Source organism: Thunnus albacares, chromosome 3, assembly GCF_914725855.1.
Source record: "Thunnus albacares chromosome 3, fThuAlb1.1, whole genome shotgun sequence".
NCBI classification, from domain to species: Eukaryota; Metazoa; Chordata; class Actinopteri; order Scombriformes; family Scombridae; genus Thunnus; species Thunnus albacares.
This window is the reverse complement of record NC_058108.1, coordinates 16,842,112-16,867,986: the sequence shown is the minus strand read 5'-3', so window position 1 is coordinate 16,867,986 and position 25,875 is coordinate 16,842,112. Positions and strand designations below refer to the sequence as shown.

The 25,875-nt window shown below is 39.1% G+C and overlaps 1 protein-coding gene across 7 annotated transcripts in view; it reads right to left on the bottom strand.

Annotated features, from left to right (window-relative positions):
- Window positions 1-25,875, bottom strand: part of LOC122979333 (teneurin-3-like) — a 370,351-nt gene that overhangs the window by 163,040 nt on the left and 181,436 nt on the right. For all 7 annotated transcript variants that reach the window (XM_044346691.1, XM_044346690.1, XM_044346688.1 and 4 more), the window contains one exon: window positions 5,953-6,177. In XM_044346691.1, the coding sequence (XP_044202626.1) occupies window positions 5,953-6,177 (225 nt within the window). The remainder of the gene's footprint in view (window positions 1-5,952; window positions 6,178-25,875) is intronic.

Here is a 25,875-nt window from a genome sequence, read left to right as displayed (position 1 = left end):
GGTATGAAGATTTTTAATATCTAACATAGTTTGAATCTACTTGAGTATTAATTCCAATTATTCAGACTGAATTCAAGTTAATCTAGTTATTTCAGAGCAACAACTGATTTGAATAACTGCAGCTGTGGCTACGTAGAATGAAGAGAAAACTTAAAAATGTATCCTTAAAAATGGATCTTTCATGGAACTATGTGATCTACTTTACTTTTTTTCAGCTGGGTATGTTTGGTGGCTTTAATATGCTTCTTCACTCCCACAAATACCACTACTCTACTGGGTTTATATGATTTAACAACCCAGTCTCACATCAAAATGTATAATAGCTACGTTGGTCCACAGCCCAAAACGTATTAGTTTCACAATAATGGCTTTAAAATTGTGAGATGCCTTTTCTTTTTTTTTTGCCTGTTCTTTTCTATTGGCCTGCAACCACATCACTGACTGTCAAGTTTCTGTCTGCAAAAAAACGGACAAAATGCAATATTTTAAGATAGTTTCAACATTAAAAAGCATTTTGATAACATTTCTAGAGAGAAATGTAAATTTTATTTTCATAATCTTTGTTCAGTGAATGTATATGATGTTCAGTTTGTTTGTTATTATGTAGATTGTTTCAGGTCTCGCCAGAAAATTGTTGGAATTCAACATTTTCTATCGTTGCTATAGTGGTTGCTATGGACACTGCTGTCACTGAAACCACGTAGTTGCATGTTGTTTGAATCATTGTCTTTGCGCTGTGTAGTTATCTGAGCTGTTATGTTATTTGTGTTATTTTATGTAACTGTCAGATGATGATAAAACAGATTTCAGAGTGCCCCAAGGATGATGTCTTTCTTCTTTTTCTTTGGATTTCCGACAAACCCGCTGCTGGGATGTAACCCATTATCTTCACTGTTGATTTTAATGATATCCTCAATATTTCTGAACACAAAAACACCAAAGTGTCCTTAATAACTCAACAACAACAGTAATAATTTTGAAATGGGATATGAAATGAAATATTGATTTTACAAAGGAAATATGGACTGTGCTATAGACAAAGAAATATAGTGAACTATTATATATAGCTTTATATTAGAAATATTATATATAGCTACACTGGTCTAAAAACAATATAGCTATTATACATTTTGATGTGAGACTGGGTTGTAAAATCATATAAACCCAGTAGAGTAGTGGTATTTGTGGAAATGAAGAAGCACGTCTAATCCACCAAACTCAGCCAGGTGAAAGAAAGTGAAGTAGATCACGTAGTTCTATGAAGGATCATTGATCATTGAGCAACCAGTGCAAATCCTGGTCATTCCTCACATCAACATTACACTGCGTTGCTTGATCCTGAATTACAAGTACTAGTCAGTACAGCCAAGTTCACAGAAACCAAAATACCAAACGGGACACAGGGAAGCCACACATCTTTACACCTGATGCAGTGTTGCCAGCATAAACTACAACATTTATTTTCTTATGAAAAATAGGGCTCATGGGGTCAAACAAAATGTTTCCTTCAAACTTGATGTTCCAGCATAGTTGGTAAATTATGTCCTTTGTCAGCCTTAAATGTTGCCTGTATGTTACCTGTATGTTATTGGTACAAAGCAGCAGTGCACACAGGATCTACCTTCTTATTGTTTTTCATTGTGGACAGAAACAGACGCGTTTCAGCCAGAAGCCATCATCAGCGTAATAAAAAAAGAAGAAATGACAATATATATAAACAAACAGGTGAGGTTCAAACGCCAATCAGCGACAAGAATACATAATTATATAATAAGATCCATCTGTGAAAGGACAACCCCAAAGTAGCCTCTTCAGAATAAGAAGGTGTGACCTCAGTAATCAATGGAAACGATAACCAGTGTCACAAGCCAATAAATATACAAAACTGTGCGCCCAAGACAAGAGGGCATATACAGTTCAGATTATTAAATATATGAAGGTGCCCATAAATGGAAAAAACAGTTGCCACAAATAAAGAGATAACCTACATAATGTGCATACATTCAATAAATCCCCTAGGGAGGAAAATGATTATAAAATTAATCTATGCTAAAAACCATCCAAAAATGCACAAATGACTAATCAATGTGAACAGAGGGCTCTAATTACTGAGTAAATTGAGAAATCCCTGAGAGATCTCTGAGAGAGGACTAAGATTATGTTTGTTACTGTCACAACTGGAGTGGGATATCTCCAGCTTTTATGTTCTGTGACTTCTGCACTGAAACCCATTTTCCATGTAGGACAGTGAGGCAGACTTTCAGGAACTGCCTTTATGGACTGAAAAAAGTACTATTTCCCTCTGAATCTGACACTTCACATAGGACTTGGTTCATTCCAGCAAACAGCCAATAAAATATGTGTTCTGAGGACAAAAGGGAAAAGAAATGCCTCGATTCTCTCCCCACATTCACTGCCTTTTTTCCCCTGCTCAGCCCGCTTCCTCCTGTAAACAAGCAGTTTAAAAAAAAAGTGGTTTCTTCAGTTGCGTGTGTGTGTCTTTATGCACAAGAAAATATAAGCTAAAAGCCTCTCGTTTACTTTTCTGCAGTGCTTGACTTCCCACAAAATCAGTGGAGCAAAGAACTGAGAAGTGGAGGAAAGGATAGAGAGTGATATGCGTGAATAAAGAAAAAAAATGTGTGTTTAAAAAGTGCAGGAAGTGGTGAGAGTGATATTTTAGATGTTTGGCTGAACATTGGTTGGTTAGGTAAGGCTGGGACTACTTTGTGGAAAAAGGACCACACACATATCCACAAACACACACACACACACATGCACAGCCTTTCAGCCATTTCAACAACCTATTTCAGAGCTGTTTCTGATTATGTTTAGATGGCAATGTATATATGAGGAGACGTCTGTCTGTCTCTCTATTTCCATCACTCCATGCAGCTGTCTTTCTTTTTCTCACTCTCCCTCCATCCAAATCTCCTCCCTCTTTATTTCTCCCTTTCATGGCCCTCTTCTGCTGTAGTCTGACTCTAATTGTGGTTGTCTTAGTTCCTTTCTTCAAACCATCAAAGTCTGTTTCCTATCAAACTTTTTTACTATATGAGGACTGATCCAGGGTCACTGGCCAGCCAACATGACTCGACATCTGGTGCTTGTCAACCTCCACAGGCAAACAGATCTCAGATCAGCACTCCGATTTGAACCAAACTCAACCCCTGTGGCCCCAGTTTTTCAAACAGCCAGACTAGGGTTTCATCCTCAACTTGCAGCCTAACATTTGCCATGTGGAGAGCCACCAGGAGCAGGCCTCACGGCAACCAGAGTGGATCCTGAATATGCCAAATCCTAGTCAAATAAGCTCTTCTGGTTGGAAAGTGATCAAAAATGGCAGCTGTCTAACCTTAGTGTATCCACTGAGAATGAAAAATGTAGTCTACACACTGCTCTAATCTGCTGGGAAAGCTATAATAGAAGAATGAAAGTCCATATATGCCATGGATTTGTCTCAAAGCAAGCTTTCTGTTTAGGGAGTTACAAACCAAAACAAAGCTTGATCTAGCTGACTGGTGTAACTGATCTGAATTAGAAATTTTAATTTAAGTCCACTATCAACCCAAAATATCAATCCAGCCCAAATATAAACAGAATCATCCAGGAGAATTTCTACTGGTGTCTAACAAAATAATTCTTTTAATATTGTACAACCTACAGTACTTCTGTATTTCTGTGTCCCAACTCAGTTTCCATCATGAGCCACTCAACATTAGGTCAATAATCTGGCAAAACATCTGTCTGTCCAATGGATGTATGGATGACGCATCTCCGCTTCCTACTGTTATGCAAAAGTGAAGCCAAATTATTTCCTTTATGGGAGCTGCCATCTTGCTGATGTCATTTGGAGCCAGAGTCTGCACGGTAGAGTCGGGCTGACGAAGGTTTGAGAGTGGCTGCCACAGCTGTCAACCATGATGTCAGACCCAAATAACTCAAATAACTAATTGAAAACAAAGTTATCAGAAAAATGAGTACTTGGACAAACATCAGCATGATAATAACTACCTGACAGGTGGTTCTAAATGACAGAAACCATTTTTGAAAAACATGTATTTGATGTGTACTGTTTTAGTTTGGCTCATCCACTAACATGGAGGGGGCGGGACTTATGACCTATACTGCAGCCAAGCACCAGGGGGTGATTGAGATGTTTGAGATTACTTTTGGGGAGCTGTCATTACGTCCATCTTTATATACAGTCAATGGTCCAAACCAACTCAGAACTACAACTACTAAAATATAAACACATTCAAAAAAGTGCTTTTATCATATAAAGAAAGAGAAACATGGATGTAGCCTCATCTGGACGCTTAAACCACTGAAGCTGAATTTTAAGCTAAAACTCCAATTATAAAAATGAAATCACAACCAGATTTCTTGCTAAATATTGTTTAATGAAAATAAGAAACTTTTCTATAACAAATAAAAATGTGTTCTTAGGTGGGGTGCCAACAAAATGGGTAACAAACAGGTCTTTCAACATGGCATATGAGGTATTTGGCATCTGTAGTTCAGGAAAACCTTGTCAGCTTTATTCAATATATGTCTGACTGATGAATTGTTCAATCAGACTGTGTGTATTATGGGTAGAAGAAACTGTAATAACTCCACTAGGTGCTTTAAAATGAACTAAAAAGAAGATAATAACATCAGGTAGACTTGAAAAGCAACTAAAGCTTTAATATGTGAGGATGACAATAACAGACTCCTGATTATGGCTACCGCAACCAAAATATATCAATTTTAACAGCTGTTTTCAATTTCAGAAGATTGCTTTCAAAATGATCCGCTTTCAAAATGCCACGCCGTAATTTCCAGACCCTCTTTCTGCAACAGTATGTTAGATTTTGAAAGTCAACAAGAAAATAGCAGTCACAGTTATATTAACCTCTTTTAATTTGCAGATTGCTGACCTTCTCTTGGACTCCCCAAACCTTATTGTTCTCTTTTGTGTTAATATCTGTCAGTTAATAACACAAAACTTGCTGTCCAAGAGTAGATAGAGTTTTAGGCTTTTGGGTGATAAGACACAGAAGCAAGCATGAAAGGAAGGGAAGGTTTGAAAGCAAACAAGCAATAAAGAAAGGCTGGAGAAACCATGACAGAGATGGAGAAAGTGGTCTGACTCCAGCTGATCTATTGAGGACAACCACTGGCAGCACATTGGAAGTCATCTGAAGTTCAAGCCTGCTTACTGCGCAGCTTGCCAAGTGTCACCAGTGATTGCAACATTTATCATAAGCAAACAACATGAAATAATAGCTACAGAGTCTGCAATATGCAACAGCCAGCAAGGAAGGGAGGATGAAAACAGTAGAGTGGACGTTGGGATGATTTCAATTGACTTAAATGATTACATCTGTCTTACAATACATCAGTTAGATACCTACTCAGTTTAAGAGCACCTGTCTTATTTTACTACTTGCCTAGTTGAGAAGAAAATATGGCAAAATACGAGCACGTATCTAAATATTTGTAGCATGTGAACATAGTTGCCAAATACCTCCTGCAGCTGCTGGATGTTTATATTGAGATGTTAAAGTTCCCAAGAGGGGAAGGAAGTGCAGAAGAATGTGATTTTCAAATAAATCCAGTCTCTCTGATCTCACTTACACATGATTGTAAAATCCAAACACAGACAGAAAATAATATCCAGTGGTAATTGAGTCTTGTACAAACCACTAGGATTTGACCGTTGTGGGTTTTGCAGACAAAACCCTCTATTTTATTTTTTGGGATAAAGCTGTTGAAAGATTGTATTTTGTGAGAATTTAATTATCTTTAAATTTGATGGTAAAAATTAAATATGGATTGTCACAGAGCAGATTTAATAATAGGGAAAAATCTACCAAAATAAATCACTCTTATCTAATATCAGATCAGAAAGAGAGAATGAAGGAGCCTCTAAAAAGGATGTTAATAAAGTGATTGAAGTCCCTTTACCATGTGTTACAGGTAAGTACAATCGGGCTGCATACTCCTCTTCCTCTTCTTCCTCCTCCTCTTCCTTCTCCCCCTCCTCCTCCTCCTCCTCCTCCTCCTCCTCCTCCTCCCCTGAGTCTGGCTCAGCCGTGTCACCTAACAATGGGTTGTCATGTGGACTGGCTGATTGTGGATGTGACTGGTCAATGACAGATGATGGACAGGAGGGAGAGGGCATGGGAGAACCTATGAAAGAACACAACCGAGAAAAAAAAAAAAAAAAAAAAAAAAAAGGGAATGATGAATTTGAATAATAAATAAAATCATGACAACAACACCAACAACAATAACGAAAATCTTAGGAAAAAAAACAAACAAAAGAAATGAGCAATGAAGTATGGAGATGTATGCTGATGGTGTGACTGAACAGCAACTGAAGGACAATTCCTGAGTTGGATCACTGGTCATCACTCCATCATTCATTCAGTGTATCCATCTCTCCAGCTGATGGAGGCTTGGGGTGAACCCCTACCACTCCTGCCCTTCTACTACCTTGCAGTTTTATAAGGACAGAACTTGATAAAATTTCTCATTGCATCTTTACTGCCACTATGTTTTGAGAGAAAGACAATATGGTTGGAGATATTGAACTGTGTGAGGTGCTAGTCTAAGTATCAGTTAGAGTTGGCTACAGTATGTTGAGTCCATGTGAGGACCAGACTCACAAGCAGAGTGAGCAATCAATTGTGTATCGATGTGGTAACCTTGGCATTTAGTGACTTCTGAATGCTAAATGGCCCTGTGTGTGTGTGTGTGTGTGTGTGTTTGTGTTTCTGTTTCGCCCAGACAGATAACTCTGTTCAGTCTTGCATTCTATACAAATGTGCTGGCACAAAAGAATGTAATTAGTTGTTGAAAAGCAAAGGAATGAAAGAACCCCACATATTTCATTAACAGCACTCGCCATGGTGGTTGGCTTTACAGATAAAAATGTCTTTCCAAATCTCTTGATCTCTCACATTTGCGAGCAAGGAGGGAGAAACTGAAATACAAAATCAATGTTAGGGTCATTTGCAGGAAAAGAATTGCAATCTTTTTTTTTTTTTAATCTTTTTTGGCTGAGCATTTATAGAATTACTACAGCAATCACTACTCTTAAGCTCTGTCCCATTCTCTCTCTCAAACACTTTTTTTTTTTTTTAAGGGATAAAAAAACGGTTTTAACATTAGCCACCTGGACATGTCACACTCTCTACTTCTTTCGCTGCCATGAGTGAAGAAAAACGCAAACTCAAGAAATTTCAAACACACAGCCAACCTTGTCCCTTTCAGCAATCGACTGTGAATCCCATCCTGACGTTCATTTGGGGTTTTGCAGTTGCAGGCTAAAACTAGAGTACAGCATCTCGATGCAAACAGATCCAAAATAACATGACACAAGCCTCTGTTTAATTATTTATTAGAGTGCCTTCTGGCTTATTTCTTTCACTGAGATAGAAAATCACATGGATATGGCATTTTCTATTAAATACCCAACCCCCACTATCTCTCCTAGAGTGATATTGTGGATGGGAAAAAAAAGCCCAGTGGCTTTTGCTGTGGAAACAGGAACAACATAGGATTAGTGCTACATGTGGGCAATATTAAACAGCAGATACAGTCCACTGTCTTGACTACTTCATTTTTACAGAATTTATCAGTATGTTGATTGTCTACGGGAAGCCCTTCACCTGAACTGATCCTCTTGAGACATTTTAATCAGTTTCCAAACAAGCATGCCTGAATTTGTTTTACTGTTATTAATATCAGGATGCTTGATTTGTTGGACAGTTCTATTATTCTGTGACAGTCTGTGACAGGCTTTTCCTGTTACAAATGAAATCCTGGGGCACACAATGAGTTGTCAATATGTAACATGGCTAAATTTAAAGGTATTAAATATTAGCAAGTGGTCCAAGAAATTCAGCATTTGCAATCCAAATTTCTGTACAAACTGGTAAATGTTTGAAATCATGTAAGAAACATATCTAGAATGTTATCTTTCTTGTTCAACATCAGCTTGTTTGCACTATTTCAGTGTGTCTAAAATGTCATTACTTAATAAAAGAAAAACAATATAAATCATATAAATATCACCTGAATTATCCTTTCACAAATATGTTCGTGTCATGATTGGAGACATTTTAATTGTACTTTTTTTACCACTGGATGGGTTTAACTCCATCTTTGTTGAGTTCACCAAGACAGAACTGAATGTGTTCTCATTGTTCCCAAGATGGTGAATGGAAATATCAGACAGTACAATGCCTTCATCCACCTGCTCCTCAATATTTGCATCCTAATCTTTCAAGAAACATTGGGTGTAAAAATTGGAGCATTTTTATGCATGTGAAATTGTTACCAATCTACTTATTGATATTAAAAGCAGAAATTGACGAAAATGCTCTTACTTGCCTCAGAGTAAATTGATTCATCACATGCTACAGTCAAAACAAAGCAAAGCAAAGCAAAACAAGGGACTGTGTAGCCTGGAAACATCTGCTAGCCAGAGGTTTCCACTCTGAGGAGTTACATATTTAATCTTTCAAGGTTTCAGCTTAAGGTCTCAACTAACTCCAAGAAAAGAGAGATTGTGATATTGGTTTCCACATAATCATACAATACATGGAATAATTGATGCATGCGTTTGTGTGCCTGTGCAGTGTTTCCCCTTGGTTGACTGCTTTGGGGAAGCTGGGCTAGATGAGGATGGGCCTATATTTAATAAAAATAGGCCTATCTCTGACAAAGCTCCTTCAGTTGTTTTCAACAACAATAACAGGCTGATTAAAATAGAGTACAAATACAGGTACCCTTGTAAACAGAACAGAAATAACAGCAGGCTTACTTGCTCTGACAAAGTTTCTGAATGAGGTAGACAGTTCTTTACCAAACAAAATAGTTCCTCCTATGTAGCCTTGTACATCTCTTACAGGTTTTGTGCAAGGAAAACTATCCTATCAACAGCCTCAGGCTGTGCCCCAGATTGCATACTTAAGACAGGACGTGAGTATGAAGAGAAACAGTCTGGTAAAACGGTAAAACACCTGTCTGTGATTAACTTGGCTGCCAGTGTTTACAGGTGGACAGCAGACGTGAGACGTTTGGCAACACGGGCTAGTTAGCTACAAGCTAGTAAGTTAGCGTGGCTCCATTCACAAGTAACACCACCGTGTATCATAACCTATCCATGAAAAAAAATGACCAATTGCATGTGAACTCGCGGCCTGTGCATTGTGTGTTAACACACATTGCTGCTGATGTTATATTCTGATGCTTTATTCGCTATTATCTGAGCTGTGTCACTGAACCCAACAGCCTCGCTCTCTGAGTACCATGGTATAAATGGTACCGTCTCATCCTATCTTTTGGGGGGTGGGGGGTTTGGGAGTCCCACTGGTAGGGGCGGGCCACTCTACTCTACTCTCAGTAGTCGAAATCAGATACTGCCTGAAGGGCAGAGATGTACAACAGCATACTAGGCTACCCACATTTCAGCACGCACAAAAAGATTCGGAAACAAACAAAGCATTGAAAACACACACAGCATGCTACATGTGAAAGTAAACAAACAGAATGAGAATGTATTACAGGGCTAGAGCAGAAGTCTATCTAGAAATGACAAGGTAGAGAGAGTGGTAGAGAAGGAGAAATTCATGAAAGGCAGATCTAAAGATAAAAGTGAAGGGGAAATAACAAAAGAAGTGAAAGGATGATAAAACCAGATAAAGAAAGGGTGTTTCTGTAGAAGCATTTAGAGTGAAGAAACACAACAAAATAATAAGAAGGTTAGGATGACTGAAAGGAAAACAGGGTTCTCCTAGCTTATAGGGTGTAATTACGCCAGGAGCATGCTTTAAAGGTACTAGGTTGTACTAACTGTCATCTGACCACATCCAGGATCAAAAGTGTTTATACTTGTACTGAATGGCCCCATGCAAAACCTTTGAGTCTCCTCAAAGGCATTCATGGTGTTGCATTCAGACTGAAAATAGTGGAAGTGAAAGTAGTTGTGTGAAAAAAGAAAACTTGAGAAAGAAGTTCCACTCAAATAAGAAAGAAATGCAGGATAGTAAGTTATGTTAATTTAAAGTCAATCCTTTTAAATGAACTACTGTTAAACTGGCATGGAAACATGGCTGCACTGTGCACAGACTAATAACGTTGCCTTGAATGACTTGAAGAAACTACAGTTCAAAGAGTCACATGTTACTGCTGTTTCAAATGCAGCCAGGTCAAGCTTTAAGGCAGTTGACTCTATTTTGCTCCAGAGCAGCAGGTAGCTGCTCAGTGTGATGTCAATGAACACTTTGACAGCTGTTGAGGTCAAACCTGAGACTGAGACAGACACTCAGTTACAAGCCAGTCTCTCTAACTGCTAGCTTAGTGTGCTACCACATTACAACATTACATCATGCATGTCTAGTGGCCATTTGCAGTTTGCCAAATAAAACAGCAAATCATGTATTTTTTTGACATGGAAATGGTAAGAAATCATTCAGAAATCATAATTCAAATTCAATTTAAGCCTTCACCAACACATAGTGGTTGGGCCATTACCACCACATCTTCTTCATACAAACTGAATAGACAAGAACTTCAATATCCTAGTCTGTGATTAGCATGCCAGGCAAGATTTCAATCTCAGCTGCTCTGAACCCCCCCCCTAGAAGAAAACCTCATCATGAAAGATCTATAATATTTCACCCCACCAAGAGTATGCATTCTTGGTGGCTCTTTTTCTCTGGCTCAGACTTTCCCCTAAAATCCACCTGCATTGTTCTGGAGTTTGAGTAAAATCTCTTGGTCCACATTCTCTGTTTTTGCGTGCTCTCTCGGTCTCTGTCAATCTCCATATCAAAGACACCCTGGTAGAACACATTGTTACTGGGATTACAGACAGAGAGGGAGGGAGAGAGGCAAGGAGGGAGAGACGGAGAGAGAGACAGAGAGAGAGCGAGACAGACTGAAATATTACTTATAGGCCTAAAGAAAATCCCAAACCTTGCCTACTTTAACTTTAACCCATGCAACTCTGGGTGTTTGCATGTATGTGTAAGTGTTTCAGTAAATGGGTCACAGACAGATATCGTGATTGTCAAAGGGTCCGACACAGCTGTCCAGTTGGCTCCGTGGGGACACGGTGTTAAGCTCAGCTATGACCGCCTGGGAGCTTGTTGTTCTGGCTCAAGACAATATTCTTTTAAGACTCTGATCAATGGATGATGGATGAATGTAAAAATAATTTAGCAAATAAATACTCACTCTGTCAAATGGCTAGGTGCCTCCTGGCATTTCCCCATAGTGCCTGAGGGAACGAGGTTATGCTGCATTCATATCAAGAGGGAATAACCGGCAGAACAACTTTCAAAAAACTAGAAGAGTTCTAGTGTCTGAAATAAAGCCATCAAGACTCCAAAACTGAATCTTCTCCCCATACCCAAAGCAATGCTTGAATCCTGAATCCCTACTCAAGAGCACTATACAAAATCCTGGACAATGCTCACTGTTTTCAAGTGCAACTCCCACTTTCATAGCTAAAAGCAATGTTGGATGCGATGTAAAGGACTTCATTATTCAGTTTGCTGTGGAAAATGTTAACACTTGTATGCATAATGTATGATTTCTGTAAATATGGCTATCTGTACTCTATCCATATTCAGTGTAAATGTATCCAAATACACAAGGTACATCTAACATCTGACATCTAACATCTAACAGGTGTTTGGGTGCTGAACAGCTATGTTGTTATTGTACTTTTCAAAAAGTACTTTTATTATAATGGTTTGTAAATGGGAGAACTCACAGCAATGTATGGCCTCTTGCATCTTATTGTTTAGTTTTGTCATAATGAAATCTGCCAACAGAACCTGGACTGCAGGACAGTTGGAAGTTAGATAAATGACAAAGCAAAAACCAGTCCATCTTTTCTCAAACCATGGAGAAGACACCAATCAAACCAACAAACACATCAAGCTGCAAGCGCTGCAATCAGGCACATTCTATTGCATGACTTATTACTTAGTTTTGTGGATTAAACGTTAAAAAAATGAAACTTCACTGTAGTCTTTCTGTTGTTTGTGAGTTTTGTTTGAGTGCTTAAAGTAGAGACATTTGTTTGATAGGAACAGGACATGGTTGAGGTTAGACGGTGGCTCAAGAGCTCCCCAGTGTATTTTAGCAATGACTGGTTTATGTCATCTGAATGGAAAAAATCTGCAGAGCTTTTTAACCCAGTAGCCTTGTCACACAAAACAAGTGCAACCTTAGATCTCTAGCAGCTGTTGTAGGGAGAGAGACAGAGAGAGAGAGAGAATTATGTGTGTGTGTGTGTGTGTATCTGTATGTTTTGAACACCTGGCTCCTTCAGTGCCTCCTCATTCTTCATCCCTGCTTGGCTTGGTTTTGGCAGACACACACACACACCTAAACACACATAGGTCTACAGGTCTGTTTGCTGTATTGTCCTGAGGTAGCTAGCTCTGTACTCTCTCAGTTTTCGTGGCCTCTATCTCCAGTCTTTTTCCCTGCTTTTAATTTTTCCTCCTGTTTTCCTGTGAACTCTCGTCCACACTGCTGTTCACCTCCTGCTGTGCAGCGCAGTAGGTGTGTTCTACTTTGCTTCATAAACTTTCCCTAGATAAATCAATGACAACTAAATTTACATTTTCATGCAAATCATCAAGTTGGAGTTACTAAATCTTGACAGTAATTGCCTTTTAAGCTTTCCCTGCAAACAAGGACACAAGATGAGAAAAAAACTCATGTAAAGTTAGGAAGCAATATCTACTAGAAACACTAATACAGACCAGAATTCTACAGTATTTCAAATAAAGTGGTGTTAAGGTGCACAAATTTAGGTTTTTCATGTTCTGTAGCAAAACAGCATCTGTAGAGGACTGATAATGATACTGAATAAAAATCAATAGCAGTGACGCAACAGTGTCTTGGCCAGCTGCTCCAATTTCTGGCAGAAATCATCAGAACTCACTTTTTGGACAGAACTGGAGCAAAACAGTTTTGTAGGAAAAACTCATCATACACTGAAATCTGAACCTCATCCAACCAAACTTATTTGAAGAGAACCCTCACAAAAATGAAAACAATTGAGATAACAAATAGAGTGTTCATATTATAAACCATTCTAACATTTCTTTATTTACTGACATTTGGACCACTACAACTGAATTTCCAGTTACAACCACATATTAACTGAAGTTTCAAAACACTTGGATGTCATGTTAATCATAGCGCTGACTGTTCTGACTAACTGACTGCTGCTGGACTTCACACTCTTCTCAGTCATCTAAAGAGAGTTTAGATGTACATCAGCAGCATTACCTGACTGACAATGATGAACTGAATCAATAAAGTTTAAAATATGAAGTGTGTGAGTTGGAGTATGTTATCAACCAGTGTCAGCTTAATGAATTATCCATCGATCCATCCGTCTATCCATCCATCTATCTATCCATCCATCCATCCATGATTGTTGTAATTGATGATGGTTTCGTTACGTTTATCTCAAAATAGTTTGTGTTTGTTTGTTCTTGAATATTTCATTTCGTTTCATTCAAACACAAACACAATAATATTTTTTCTTACTTCCACCTCTTATGCAAATCACACAGGCACACTAACACATGAATAGACACATAAACAGGGTACATACACATACATTAGTAGTGAAATGGCCACCCAGCAGTTAGCCATTGGTATTCTGTTGGTTATTGTCATTCCCCAGAACAGAGGAAAGGAAGACAACATTCCTTTTGCTGTGATCATAGTGAGTGAAGCGGAGATTATGTCTAAGAGGCTGCAATCAGAAGACAGAATATCTCCAGATGTAATGCTTGTCTCAAATGGTTTGCTTATGTTTACATACTCAGTACCTTCTGTTGCACATTATGCCTACGGCACATATCTGGTTTAATGAGCCATATGTCTGATTGGGCCCATTTTCCCTGACTCCTTGTATTCACGTTTACCAAAAAGGTTTCTATAGGCATAGACCATAGCAAAACTCATTACTGTGATGCATGGTGATTTCCAACCAGGAATCAATCACTGAGATAGAGAAACACAAGTACCCTTTGGGGTTCTCCTCGGCAGGTGTGGAGTGGCTCACCTAATCTGAAAAACTCAAAATTATGATTTGGTAAAAATGTACATATCCACATATTTGTTTAAATGGAAAAGTGGAAAATAAACATACACATATGATTACAAATGAATGTCAGGCTTATTTTTTGAATATCTACCGTTAAAATAAGACTATAAATATTAGCTACAACAGACTGAGAGCACAGGACACACTTCCATCCAAACTGAGTCAGCTGTAACAACTGAACACTTTGCTGCGACTAATTGTGTGAAAACTAGTTGCAAGCAAGCAGAGAAGCTATGAGTCAATTTTAATGTTTGGAATGTGACGAGTAGTGTCAATGACGGGTAGCTTGAGCTCACCTGATAGAGCTGTGGGGGTACGTCAGACTGGAAAACTGAGGACCACTGCTCTACTGCAGTGAGATCTTTAATGGTTCGACATGTGGTGCTGTAAAAATGACACGATCTATATATATAAGTGCCACACTGGCCTCTGATCGACCTTTTAATTATCTCTAAGACGCTCTAGACAGTTTTAAAATGCAGTGCTGTTAGCAGACACATTTGGATTCTTTTTTTTTCAATTTGTCAATGAAATTTGTCACTTAAGATTTCAGTTTTTTTAATTTCAGTTATTGGTGGTAATGGTGAGTGCAATCTACAACTACATGTCCCAGAGTTGCATTTGAAAATCACAGATATTGATGGATGAGGGCAACAAACACACCTTGAGCTACTTTGTCAAAAATGCAACAGATCAAGAGCGATTGGTGTATCTATTTACAGCGCAGCTAAACAAACCATAGGCTGAAAGGATTTATGACCTCACATTGTTTAATACAGATAACTAAAGAAGAGAGAGAGAGAAAAGGTAGGAAATTTGAATCTCTCGCAGCAAAGGCAGAGTCCACAAGTCACAATGAAAACTACAATAAAGAGGCAATCAAAAAATGCAAATACAAATAGTGTATGAATAGTTATTGCTGGCAAAAAGTCAGCCATAAATTGCATAAAAACAGTGTTTGATATGATGAAAACTTTAAGCAGAATATAATTTATGTCAATCTAATGTCTTGATCAGTGATGGGATTTGTGATTTTGTGACGGCTGCAGTTTTACATAGAAAATGTGGAGTTACTTTACAAAATCAGAGGGTTCTCTGAGTCATTATGGTTATATATAGAACCACATCTATTTGTGGGTGCTCAGTACATACAAGACCTCTCATTGAGTGAAAAGGGAAGCGAGACACTTAGTTCTTCCTCAGTCTCTAAATGATGACAAAACGAATTTCACTTTAACACAAACAAGCAGTTCACACGATGTAACAAAGTTTAACATGGGTTTATGACGGGGAGACCATGTTAACCTGCATCGTTTAGGATTGGGAGGATGTGTACATAGTTAATTGTCACTGTTCTGCTAAACAGGCGATGTCCATGTGTATGTGTGTGTGTTTAACAAACCATAAACGAGGCGTCAAGCCAGGCCATCACATACATGCTAATTAGATGAGGGTGCATGCTCCCTCTCCGTCCTCCTCCTCTTCCTCTTGTCTACACTCTCATGCACACACACATAAACACAGTTCCATAACTCCAACTGAACCTGGACAATTTACTATACACACTCATAAATCCTCCCCATCATGTCCCTTGCCTACACATGCATGAACACAGTGGCGGCTATAATTTTGGTTCTGTGAAAAGGGAAAGAAAATGAGAAAAAAGTACAACTATCACAAGACTCTTTTGCCATTGTTTCTTTCTTACCAGAAGATTTTGTTTTGTCAAGGTCACCCCTTAAAAATCTTCTGGAGACTGAGGAAACTCAAACTTAAGTGGGCTAGATTTTGCTCGCCAGTCTGTCTGTTTCACTCTCCATCCTTCATTATCTGTGTTTTTCTCTTTTACGACACTGTGAGATCATGTCGGCCTTTTGTTCTAGCGGACTATAAGCTAGTGTTAAGCCACTTAGTCCCCTGGGCACAGTTACAGTAAAAACCATGATGACAGAGAGACACATGTTTAAGTCATCTAGTCACACACACTCAGACATATAATCTTGACATGTATGTGAGGGTAGAGGAGAAACAGATTGTAAAAGAACAAAAGATAAAAACATAAATTCGGCCACTACACTGACAATTTTATTGTTGGTTCTGATTTGGTTTGAAGTTTGTTTTGATTTCTGTGCTATTCTGATTGGTTTAACACTGACCAACTGATGTATAGAAATCATGTGAGAGGGGCAGTGCCAGAATGGCTAAACAAAAAGTGTCGCCTGTGATTCATGGGATCTGGCAACCAGGCTAATCCAGGCTGTGGTGTTTTGCATAACAGGTGTTACACTGCCACAGTGAAAGGGAAAGGAAACATAGTTGACTCACAATATTTCCATGATATACACAAGTGTTTAATCAACTGCGCACACATAAGGATACGTAAACACACGCACATACAAGGTGTATCCTGTCCCCTGACGTCAGTTTTTTTTTTTTTTTTCTGCTAATGTGTCCTTTGGAGGAATGATTTGTGCATGTGTGTGTGGCATAAATTAGGCCTATCCACAGGGGACACCACAACAGAGAGCAATACATTACCCTCTCTTTCAACAGCCACACTCTGCCTCCTCAGAGAGAGCAGAGCAGTGAGCCAACCCACTCTCCTCATCTCTCAAAGACAAAGGGAAATAGTGAGATCAACATTGTGGATGTCCATCTCCCTGTGTACTAATTGTTAAGCTCTTCTATTCATTTTAGTCCTGAAAAAGCAATTCTCTGAAGCACTTCAGAAAAAAAAACACCTATCAGTGAATTTCAGAAGCCATTTTGGCCTTTCCTGTTGTATGTTCTTTCAGCTGATAACTGCTCATTAATTGCTGATCCAAGGAGGGTTTAATCGAGGGCAACTGGACTTGGTTGTGGATACTTGAAGATGTTTTGCCTCTCATCCAAGGGGCTTCTTCAGTTCTAACTGACTGGCAGGGAGTCATTATCAAGGTCATTGATACTACTTGGTTCATTATTAGTATATAGTGTACATAAACTTGTCCCCTTAGAGGGAAGGGTCACTGCAAATCAATACAAAGTTGCTCTGAGTCATCACCTTTATCCTTTGATAAAACATTTCTATCCTGATGGGAGTGGTCTCTTCCAGGATGACAATGTCCCAATTGGCAGGGCACGAGGGGTCACTGAATGGTTTGATGAGTATGAAAATGATGTGAATAATATGCTATGACCTTCACAGTCACCAGATCTCAACCAAATTGACCACCTATTGGAGATTTTAGACTGACATGTTAGACAACACTCTCCACCACCATCAAAACACCAAATGAGGGAATATCTTTTGGAAGAATGGCGTTCATCCCTACAAAAGATTTGCAGAGACTGTAGAATCAATGCCAAGGTGCACTGAAACTGTTCTGGTGGCACATGGTGGCCCAACACCTTACTAAGACACTTTATGTCTGTTTTTCCTTTAATTTGTCACCCTTCTTGTTCCAAGTTACAACAACGATTGGCTTCTTCATCTTGATAATGGCGTCTTAAGAGTTCTCAAACTAAGAGAGAGAAGTAGCTACAGTTGCCATTTTGAATGTGTGTTCAGCATTCACATACAGGGGTCCAGTAGAGGAGAGGAGGAGCTATCAATTACTCCACTGACATCAGACCAGCATATGTCAAGGCATGAGTAAGGGCCACAATCACAAACATACCCCATGTTCAAAGAATAGTTGGCTCCACTTTAAGGCTTAAAGCAGTCCACTTTTTAGTCCTAAAACCCATGAGTAAGTTAGCTTCAAGCCATAAATTCACTTGGCTGAAAAGTAATGGGAGCATACGACCATGCCAGAAGTACCACAGCCAGGGACTGAATCCAAGTCCTTGTGGTGTTAGGCAATTTTTATTTCTTCTACACCGCCTGGGCACCCCTCAAAACCAAGATGAGCTAAAGTTTCATGTTTTCTCCTGTGACATAAATCAAACCACTATACGTACATCCCATTTGTACAATTTGGAGCCTCTCCGTGCCCTGATGCAATATGTTGCTATAAATGAGTTTTGGGTCAGTTGGTCTGCTGGAACATCTCTTGTCATTACACTGCTTTAAAGCCTCTAAACATAATAGTCCTCATCTTTTATAGTTTAGTGATATTCCATTGTTGACTTTAGTTCTAATGAGGTTTTGGAGCAATGTGGCATATAGAAGTTTACTTTGATGCGATTAATCATAATGTCATTTACACTTTAAAACATCTTAAAACAATTGTAAACCTTTTGAACTTGACTTCTTATTTTTGTCCTCCTTTCCACCCACTTCTGACTGTAAGCAACAACACCATGGCCATGGCCATGTACTGTAGTACAGAGTGATGAGCTCTAACAGTGGAAGTCAAAAACATTTGTGGCCTGTCTGACTATATAATATGAATATTCTTAATCTCTCTATTTATCACATCCTCTTATTTTTGCTGTCTGTTTCTCATCTTTTAAACAATAGATGGAGCTTGTATCCATTAACATGTACAGTGTGAACAGCCTACTGGGCCTGAGGCTACTCAGAGGCCAGGAGATGGCTGCTTCATGTTGCACACAGAGGAGTAAGAGCGCGTGCGTGCGTGCGTGCGTGCGTGTGTGTGTGTGTGTGTGTGAGAATTTCTGTCAGCCATGCTTTTATGCATGTGTGTGTGACCTGCTACAAAAAAGAGCAATCCCTGTCACACAATAGTGTCTGGTGAAAACACTGCCACATTGATGAACCAGGTCACAAACACACACACACACACACACACAAATACGTCTTTCTCTGTGCGTCGTGAGTGACTGCTCTACTTTTGCCTTAGGGCTGACAGTGACCTCCAAGTTGAGTCTCTCTCTGTATATATGTGTGTGTGTGTGTGTGTGTGTCATGTGCTGACCTTACAAGAACCCCAAGCATCCCCCCTGGTCCTGGTCTACCTCTCCTGTCATACCAGTGCTAGAGGGAGTGGAATACAAAAAGCTACTGTGTAAAGTGTGTGCAGATGGCACTATTAACACAGCACTGGAACAATATTGACAAAGCAGTAAATAAAATGCAGTGAACGCATTCGAGCCATTACAGCTAAGAGTGTTTAATTTAGACAGCCAGTATGCTTCCTCGTGCAGTATGATTTGAAGATTCCCTCCTCTGTTTGAGAGAGACACCTGCTCACTCTCTATGATCTGTGTGAGGAAACTAAAGGACAGCAGCAAGGGACATCCTATATGTCTGTTTCAGTTATTTTGGCTCAGCTACCATCTCATTATGTCTATGTACTAATTCCAGCTGTGCATGAGCATGTACATTGGAAAAACACCATAATAAAAGAAAAAAAAAATCCCCTATATCTAGGATCTTTATTTTTATGTAATTTTATGTAACATGGATCAACATGAGTGTGTTTTTCTTTTCTTTTCTTTTTTTTTTTTTTAATACTAGCACTCAAGGTTGCCAAAACTAGAGGTTTTCAAATACTACACATAGGATGCCAACATGTACACTAAAATTGCTCAGTTTTTGGATGAGGTGACTGTTGTTTTCTAATGCATTATGCAATGGAGCACCAAATAACAACAGTCAAAATGTGGTGTGATGACTATAACAACACCTCTGAGAATAAATAAATACATTAATAAATATTTACAAATACATATTTTTCTTGTAATTAACAATGTATGAAATTAGTAATGGTGTGATAAAGTCACAGTCATTCTCATCATCAGTTAGTGCTTTGCAACAGTGCAAAAAACAACAGTACATCAGTTTTGTGTATATTAACTAATATGAACTGACTGTGTAGTCAACATCGGTATATAATGAAAAAGTGTGAGTATATAGTGGTGAATTGGGTCACATGGTTGAAAGAGATGTTATATCTATTGGCTTCAAAATATGCCAATGGTTATTTAACATTCATTTAATTTGCTTGGGAAATTTGGTGCATTCAGCATGCTGAAAGGAAGATCAGTACAGTAATCAGACCTTAATGATCACGGCTATATTCTGTGCAATTTTCTCAACTCATTTGCTTGTATTGAATCTCATCTCACCAGGACAAAATCTGCAATCTGACACATAGAAATATGTCTGAGACCATTCCACCATTTCCCCTGCGGCAGGACTTTCACTAAAATGTTCTATGTTTGAGATGTTTCAGTAATAATCAGTCAGGCTCAGATTCTCACTGTCGAAAGAGTGTTACAGTGTTAGTATGTTATAATATTTACTATGTCGTATCGGCCTAAAATCCCTCACTTATACTGTATGCAAGCAATGGTGGTGGAATAGATGGAATGGGAATAAATAAAATGCAGGATTGGAATGAGACCATGTGCTAGATTAGTGCTTTTCCCAACTTCTGTTGTGGGAAGTTGGTCTATTCATTGACCAAATGAAATGAAATCCATCCTTCATCTGTCAATGAAAGCATTAATCTTCCCATGTCTGTGTACTGTATATGTGCCCATAAATTGTATTTAACAAGCTCACTATCTTTCTGCCTTACACACAGTGTGTGTGTGTGTGTCAACACATATGCAATACATTCAGTGTCTGTGTGTGCATATTATGTATATATTGATGTGTATGTGTGCATGGCAGTCATCAAGTATGCCTGTGTGTGTAAGTGTGTTTGTGTGTGTCTGTGCAGCAGGGCAGAACAGATGGTAGTATGTGGATCACCATTTCCAATAATCGTCTATATTTCACTTACTCATAATTATCCTGATTGGAGTGTCACATGTTGCCTGAATGGCTGTGACATGTGACATGTGCCGTTCAGTCTGTGGTTATTATCACAGTGAATATGCACTGTACTCACATCTGATTTCCACTGTCCTCTGTTTATGATCACCCACTTTTCACTCAGGCTAAAGCTGTTATGTCAGTAGAAGAAGAGTAAACCATTTCCCCCTCTGTTACATAAAACAAAAACTGTAGTCTAATAGTGTGGTAATGGTCAGAATACATGTGTATGCATATTTACATGATGTGACTGGCATTTGTAATGTCATACATATCTGAAGTAACAACTTATTATCATTTTAGTTCAACAGCATTTTTATTCAGTGTTATTCTCCATATTTGCAGTACAGGAAACCGCTTATAGTGATCACGTAAACGCTTGTTGTTTCACTGCTACATCTTGTTGGCTCGTTTTTGGCAGTTTGTCACAAGCTTCAAGGAGACTACTGCCATTGAGAGACAATGACTTTTTCCTTTTCTTTGTCCTGTCATGATTTCAACATGCACACAGCAGCTAGTAGCAGACAGGTTGTGAGTTGTGCGTTTAGGCTGCGGGGGGGAGGAGGGGGGGGGGGGGGGGGGGGGGGGGGGAGAAAGTTGAACCAGGATTAACTTTTGGGAGAAGACAAAAACATTACTAGGAAGAGGGGAGGACATTTCTCTTCATTTGACAACGTTAAAAGTAAAGTTAGGCTTTGCTGACGGCTTCCCGACTCATTTTAAAAAATACCAGAAAGAGGGAGAGAAGCAGTGGTTGAGTGAAATCATTATTTTCTGATTGTTTCACGGTGGTTAAAAAATAATCACCCACACCCCGCACCTCCACACAACCCTGCGGAGGTGGTGCAACGCCTGATAATGGTACTGCAGCCACTAAATACACATCATATATGTACTATGAGAGTAAAAGAAAATAGAATTACTGTAGTTAAATTTTTTCCCCCCAAAGGTTTCCATATATGAAAAGACCCGAAATGAACACTGTAAGCAGACTACAGTATAGGAATGATTCTGTCCTGAACTTTTTGATCCATATAATCGGTTGATCACTGTAATCGTGATCACTGTAAGCGGTTTCCACTGTATTTACTCAACTGTTGTACATACATGCTAGATTATTCTAATTATATTTAGATGACACATCTCAACAGATACACGTTTGGTATTAACCTGACAAGTGAAATGATGAGTGGATGGTACAGAGGGCTAAGTGGATAGACAGGGTTACAGGGTTATGGGTTCCAGTCCCTGGTGTAAGACATGAACACTGCCAAGGTTAGGGGGTTCCAGCTGTTACATCTAACTGTGTGTTTTTAGTGTGTGTGTGTCTGCATTGGTGTTAATGAGGACTTCAGAGATGAGAGGGTCCACATACAGCCATATCTACCCCCCCCTTCACCTCCCCACTCCCTATCCCTCCCTTTACTTCATTCCCATTCTGCTTTGCCTTTACTCTTTCCTTCCTTGTTTAATGCTCTCTATCTATCTCTTTCTCTCTCTTTCTATAATCAGTGTAATACAGCACAGCACTGGAGGAAACCTGTGGAAAGTGATTTATTACAGTCACTCACTTGCTCACTCTCTCTCTCTCTCACACACACACACACACACACACACTCACACTCACACTCACACTCACACTCAGGGTGATTTATGGCTGTGCAGGTAGACAGTAGTTCAAGGGTAAGAGATTAGTCTAACACACGCTGAACACCAACTTATTATTACACATTTAGATAGAGGACATGGTCTCTCTCACACACACACACACACAAACACATCACTGTTTCACTGCATAAACTCTAGGTGCATTAAATAAGTCGATACAGCAAAGTGAGTACCGAGGAATTTTGAAGCAGGAAGCATGGAGTGAAGATAACCTGAACGATAAGGCTTTTAAAAATGCTCATATTTCTTAACTGAAGTTGCTAGCTGTGAATATTTGACCGTTTCTCATTTAAAATTTTCATTTAATTCAAAATGTTTCCCCTATAATTTCATTTTAATCAGGGTGAAAAATTCAAAGTTGCCAGAGGCTTTAGTTTAAGAATATCTGTATCAGCTTTAGAAAACCCACATAGGTCAAACCTTCCAAACATGTGCAGAGTGACTGAAAAAGGTTGCTGTACTTGCCTGCAAACCAGATACACACTCTTCCCTGCAGCTGCAACAACGATGCATTCACAATTATGCTCTGAAGGAGAAGAACGGACATAGAGCCTTTTATAACCCAATTCTATTGTTTTCATGTGTTTCCATCTAATACTACTTGTGTCAAGATCGACTGAACCGACTGAATATGAAGTGAAGCACCCTGGGGTCATGTAGGCAGTGACTACCACACACACACACACACACACACACACACACACACACACACACTCATACACCAGCTCTAGTTGTGTGTGTGCATAGAGGTAAATAGATGCAATAAACAGTGCAAGAAAAATGAATTTTTGTTTGTTATTTATAGGAAAAAAGTGTGTTGAATCTGAATATCTGACTCAATAACGAGTGTAGCTGTGATTTAAATAATACTTTTTTTTGTGTATGCTTGTAAATGTGTGTGTGTGTGTGTGTGTGTGTGTGTGTGTTTGTCAGACAAAGAGAATGCTCCTCATCCAGACAAATGGGTCAGCAGTTAAAATGCCAATGCTGACCTTGCTGTCACTTCACATGGAAGTCTACTGCCAGACAGTGTGTGGGTGTACCATCCACTGCTCCGGCTATACCTTCCAAATGGTGCGTGTATGTGTATGAAGTTAAGGATTAAGATAAATATAGATACATATATGTATATATGTGTGTGCGTGCGTCTGTGTGTCGAAGAACAAAGCAGTTGACTGGACAGATAATTTCAGTGTATTAGTGTATTATTTAATAGAATGATAAAGCTTTGCTGTCATCCCACTCTGTTTCTCTTTACCTTCTGTTTTGGAGATATGTCACTTCAAACAGAGTGATATCTCTTTTTTCTCTGTCGGGCTTTTCTGCGTCTTGATTTTGGAGGTATGCAATTGTCAAAATGCAGATTTCTCTGTTGCTGCTTCACTCTTTTGGTGAGATGTCACTCTAAACAAAAGGATTTCTGCTATTCTCTTTAACCCCCCCCCCCATCTTTCTCTTTTATTCCTGCTTTCACAAGAAATGTCACCCCCCGAATAAAGCAAAGACTCTCTCATCCTGCTAGCTTTAATCGTTTTGCTCTGTGCGCTTTGTGGATATGAGCTTTGCCTATATGAACTGCAACATTTCCAGATTCCTGATAATCCATTACCTCTCACCTTCCCTCTCTGTCTGCTTTTAAAGGTCCAGTGTGTAATATGTGTGGTATTTAGCGGCCTCTAACGGTGAGGTTCTAGATTGAAGCACTCCGCAGCTCACCCCTCCCCTCCCTAAGACTTTGGAGAGATTCCAGAAGCTACGGTGGCCTTCAAGGACAAGACGCTATTTGCTGAAGATGTCATTGTCCACAACAACTTCAAGCATTTCTAACAAGTCAAGCGATGAGGTGAAGATGTTATTTAATTATTTAGTTTATAATACTATAGGTTATAGCTCACAAGTAAGATAGCAGTTATGAGTGTTTTATTGTTTTGGTAATACGAGCTAACATTAGCAATGTCATGCTAAACAAAACTTACGTTATTTTATTCTAACGTTAGGAATTATTGATAGCGAGATAGCGTTGGCAGGATAACATTACATATTTTATTATCCGTTTGCAGAGTCAAGTACTGGAGGTTAGAGGAGGAGGAAGAGGGTGAGTTAGCGGTTCTGCTGCAGGCAGGGCCAGGCGAGGGAGGAGAGCAAACACCGGCACCGCGGAAGCAGGGAAAGAGGCTGGAAACCCTCCAAAGGGACAGAAGCGACTGAGGTTTGTGACGTTATTTATACAGTTATTTTATCATATTCCTATCCGTTCTGCACGATATTAAAAATGCCAATACAACACAAAGTGGTATTTACATAGCAGCTCTGTGCTTTACATTACTGTAGTCTGTATAGTTTGATGTGTTATCAGTGTAATGTGAGTCAGTAGCCCCTTTTACACAGCCCGTTCAATACTGCGCCTGTAATCCGCCTCGCTGTTCTGTTTAGCCCATATTCTGACCAAATCAGGCGGCGCAGCGCACAGCTGCAGGTTTGAAGAGGTGTGTGGGTGTGTTTGTGCTTTAGAAGCTAACCGCTGTGAAACAATCAGAAAATAACATTTATCAATCAGATTCACCGGCTTCCTCACTAACGTTATTAGCGCTCCCTCTCTTCATTCACCCTCTAGCTCACTCGACCACAGCTGCTCTCTCTCTCTCTCTTTCTCTCATCTTTTTAAAATGAGCCGGGAAGCCAAGTAAAGTCTAAAGTCTAGCTTTACTTTTAACGTTATCAAACGTTACTTTTAACGTTATCAAACGTTAAAAGGGCACTGTAGTACATGTTATGGATTAATTTTCATTGCCACTTCAGGTTATGTTAACTGTAATTCACTAGTTTGAACCACAAAATAAAAATATAAAGAATTAAGAATAATGACATTTGTAATAAAAATATCTTTTATTTAACAGAAACATTTTTGGACATCCTTTTCAATCTGGACAATAAAAGGATAACATAAACGTGCAGCTTTTACTGTTCAAACACAAACATATTGACAGCTTATTCTGTGTTCTTCAGAGTTGATTCTGATAAAGACAGAATAATCTATCAAATCATTAGTCTGTTTGAACACTAAAAGCAGTGTGATTAAACTTATCCGATCACCTCCCAGCTCCCAGCAAATTGCTGCATATATAATGGCTGACAAGGGTCAGACCAAAACCACACCAAAGGTATTCAATTTACTGCTCTAGATGACGATGGCAGGAACAACACCCATGATTCACTGGCACTGCTGTTCCTCATCTGCTCCAGGAGCTGTGTGTAGAGCAGCAGCTGCATGGAAAACTGCTTCTGTGGAAGACAGTACCGTTACACATAGAGATAATTTACTATTTCATACATTTTATACAGTTGTACATGTGAAAAT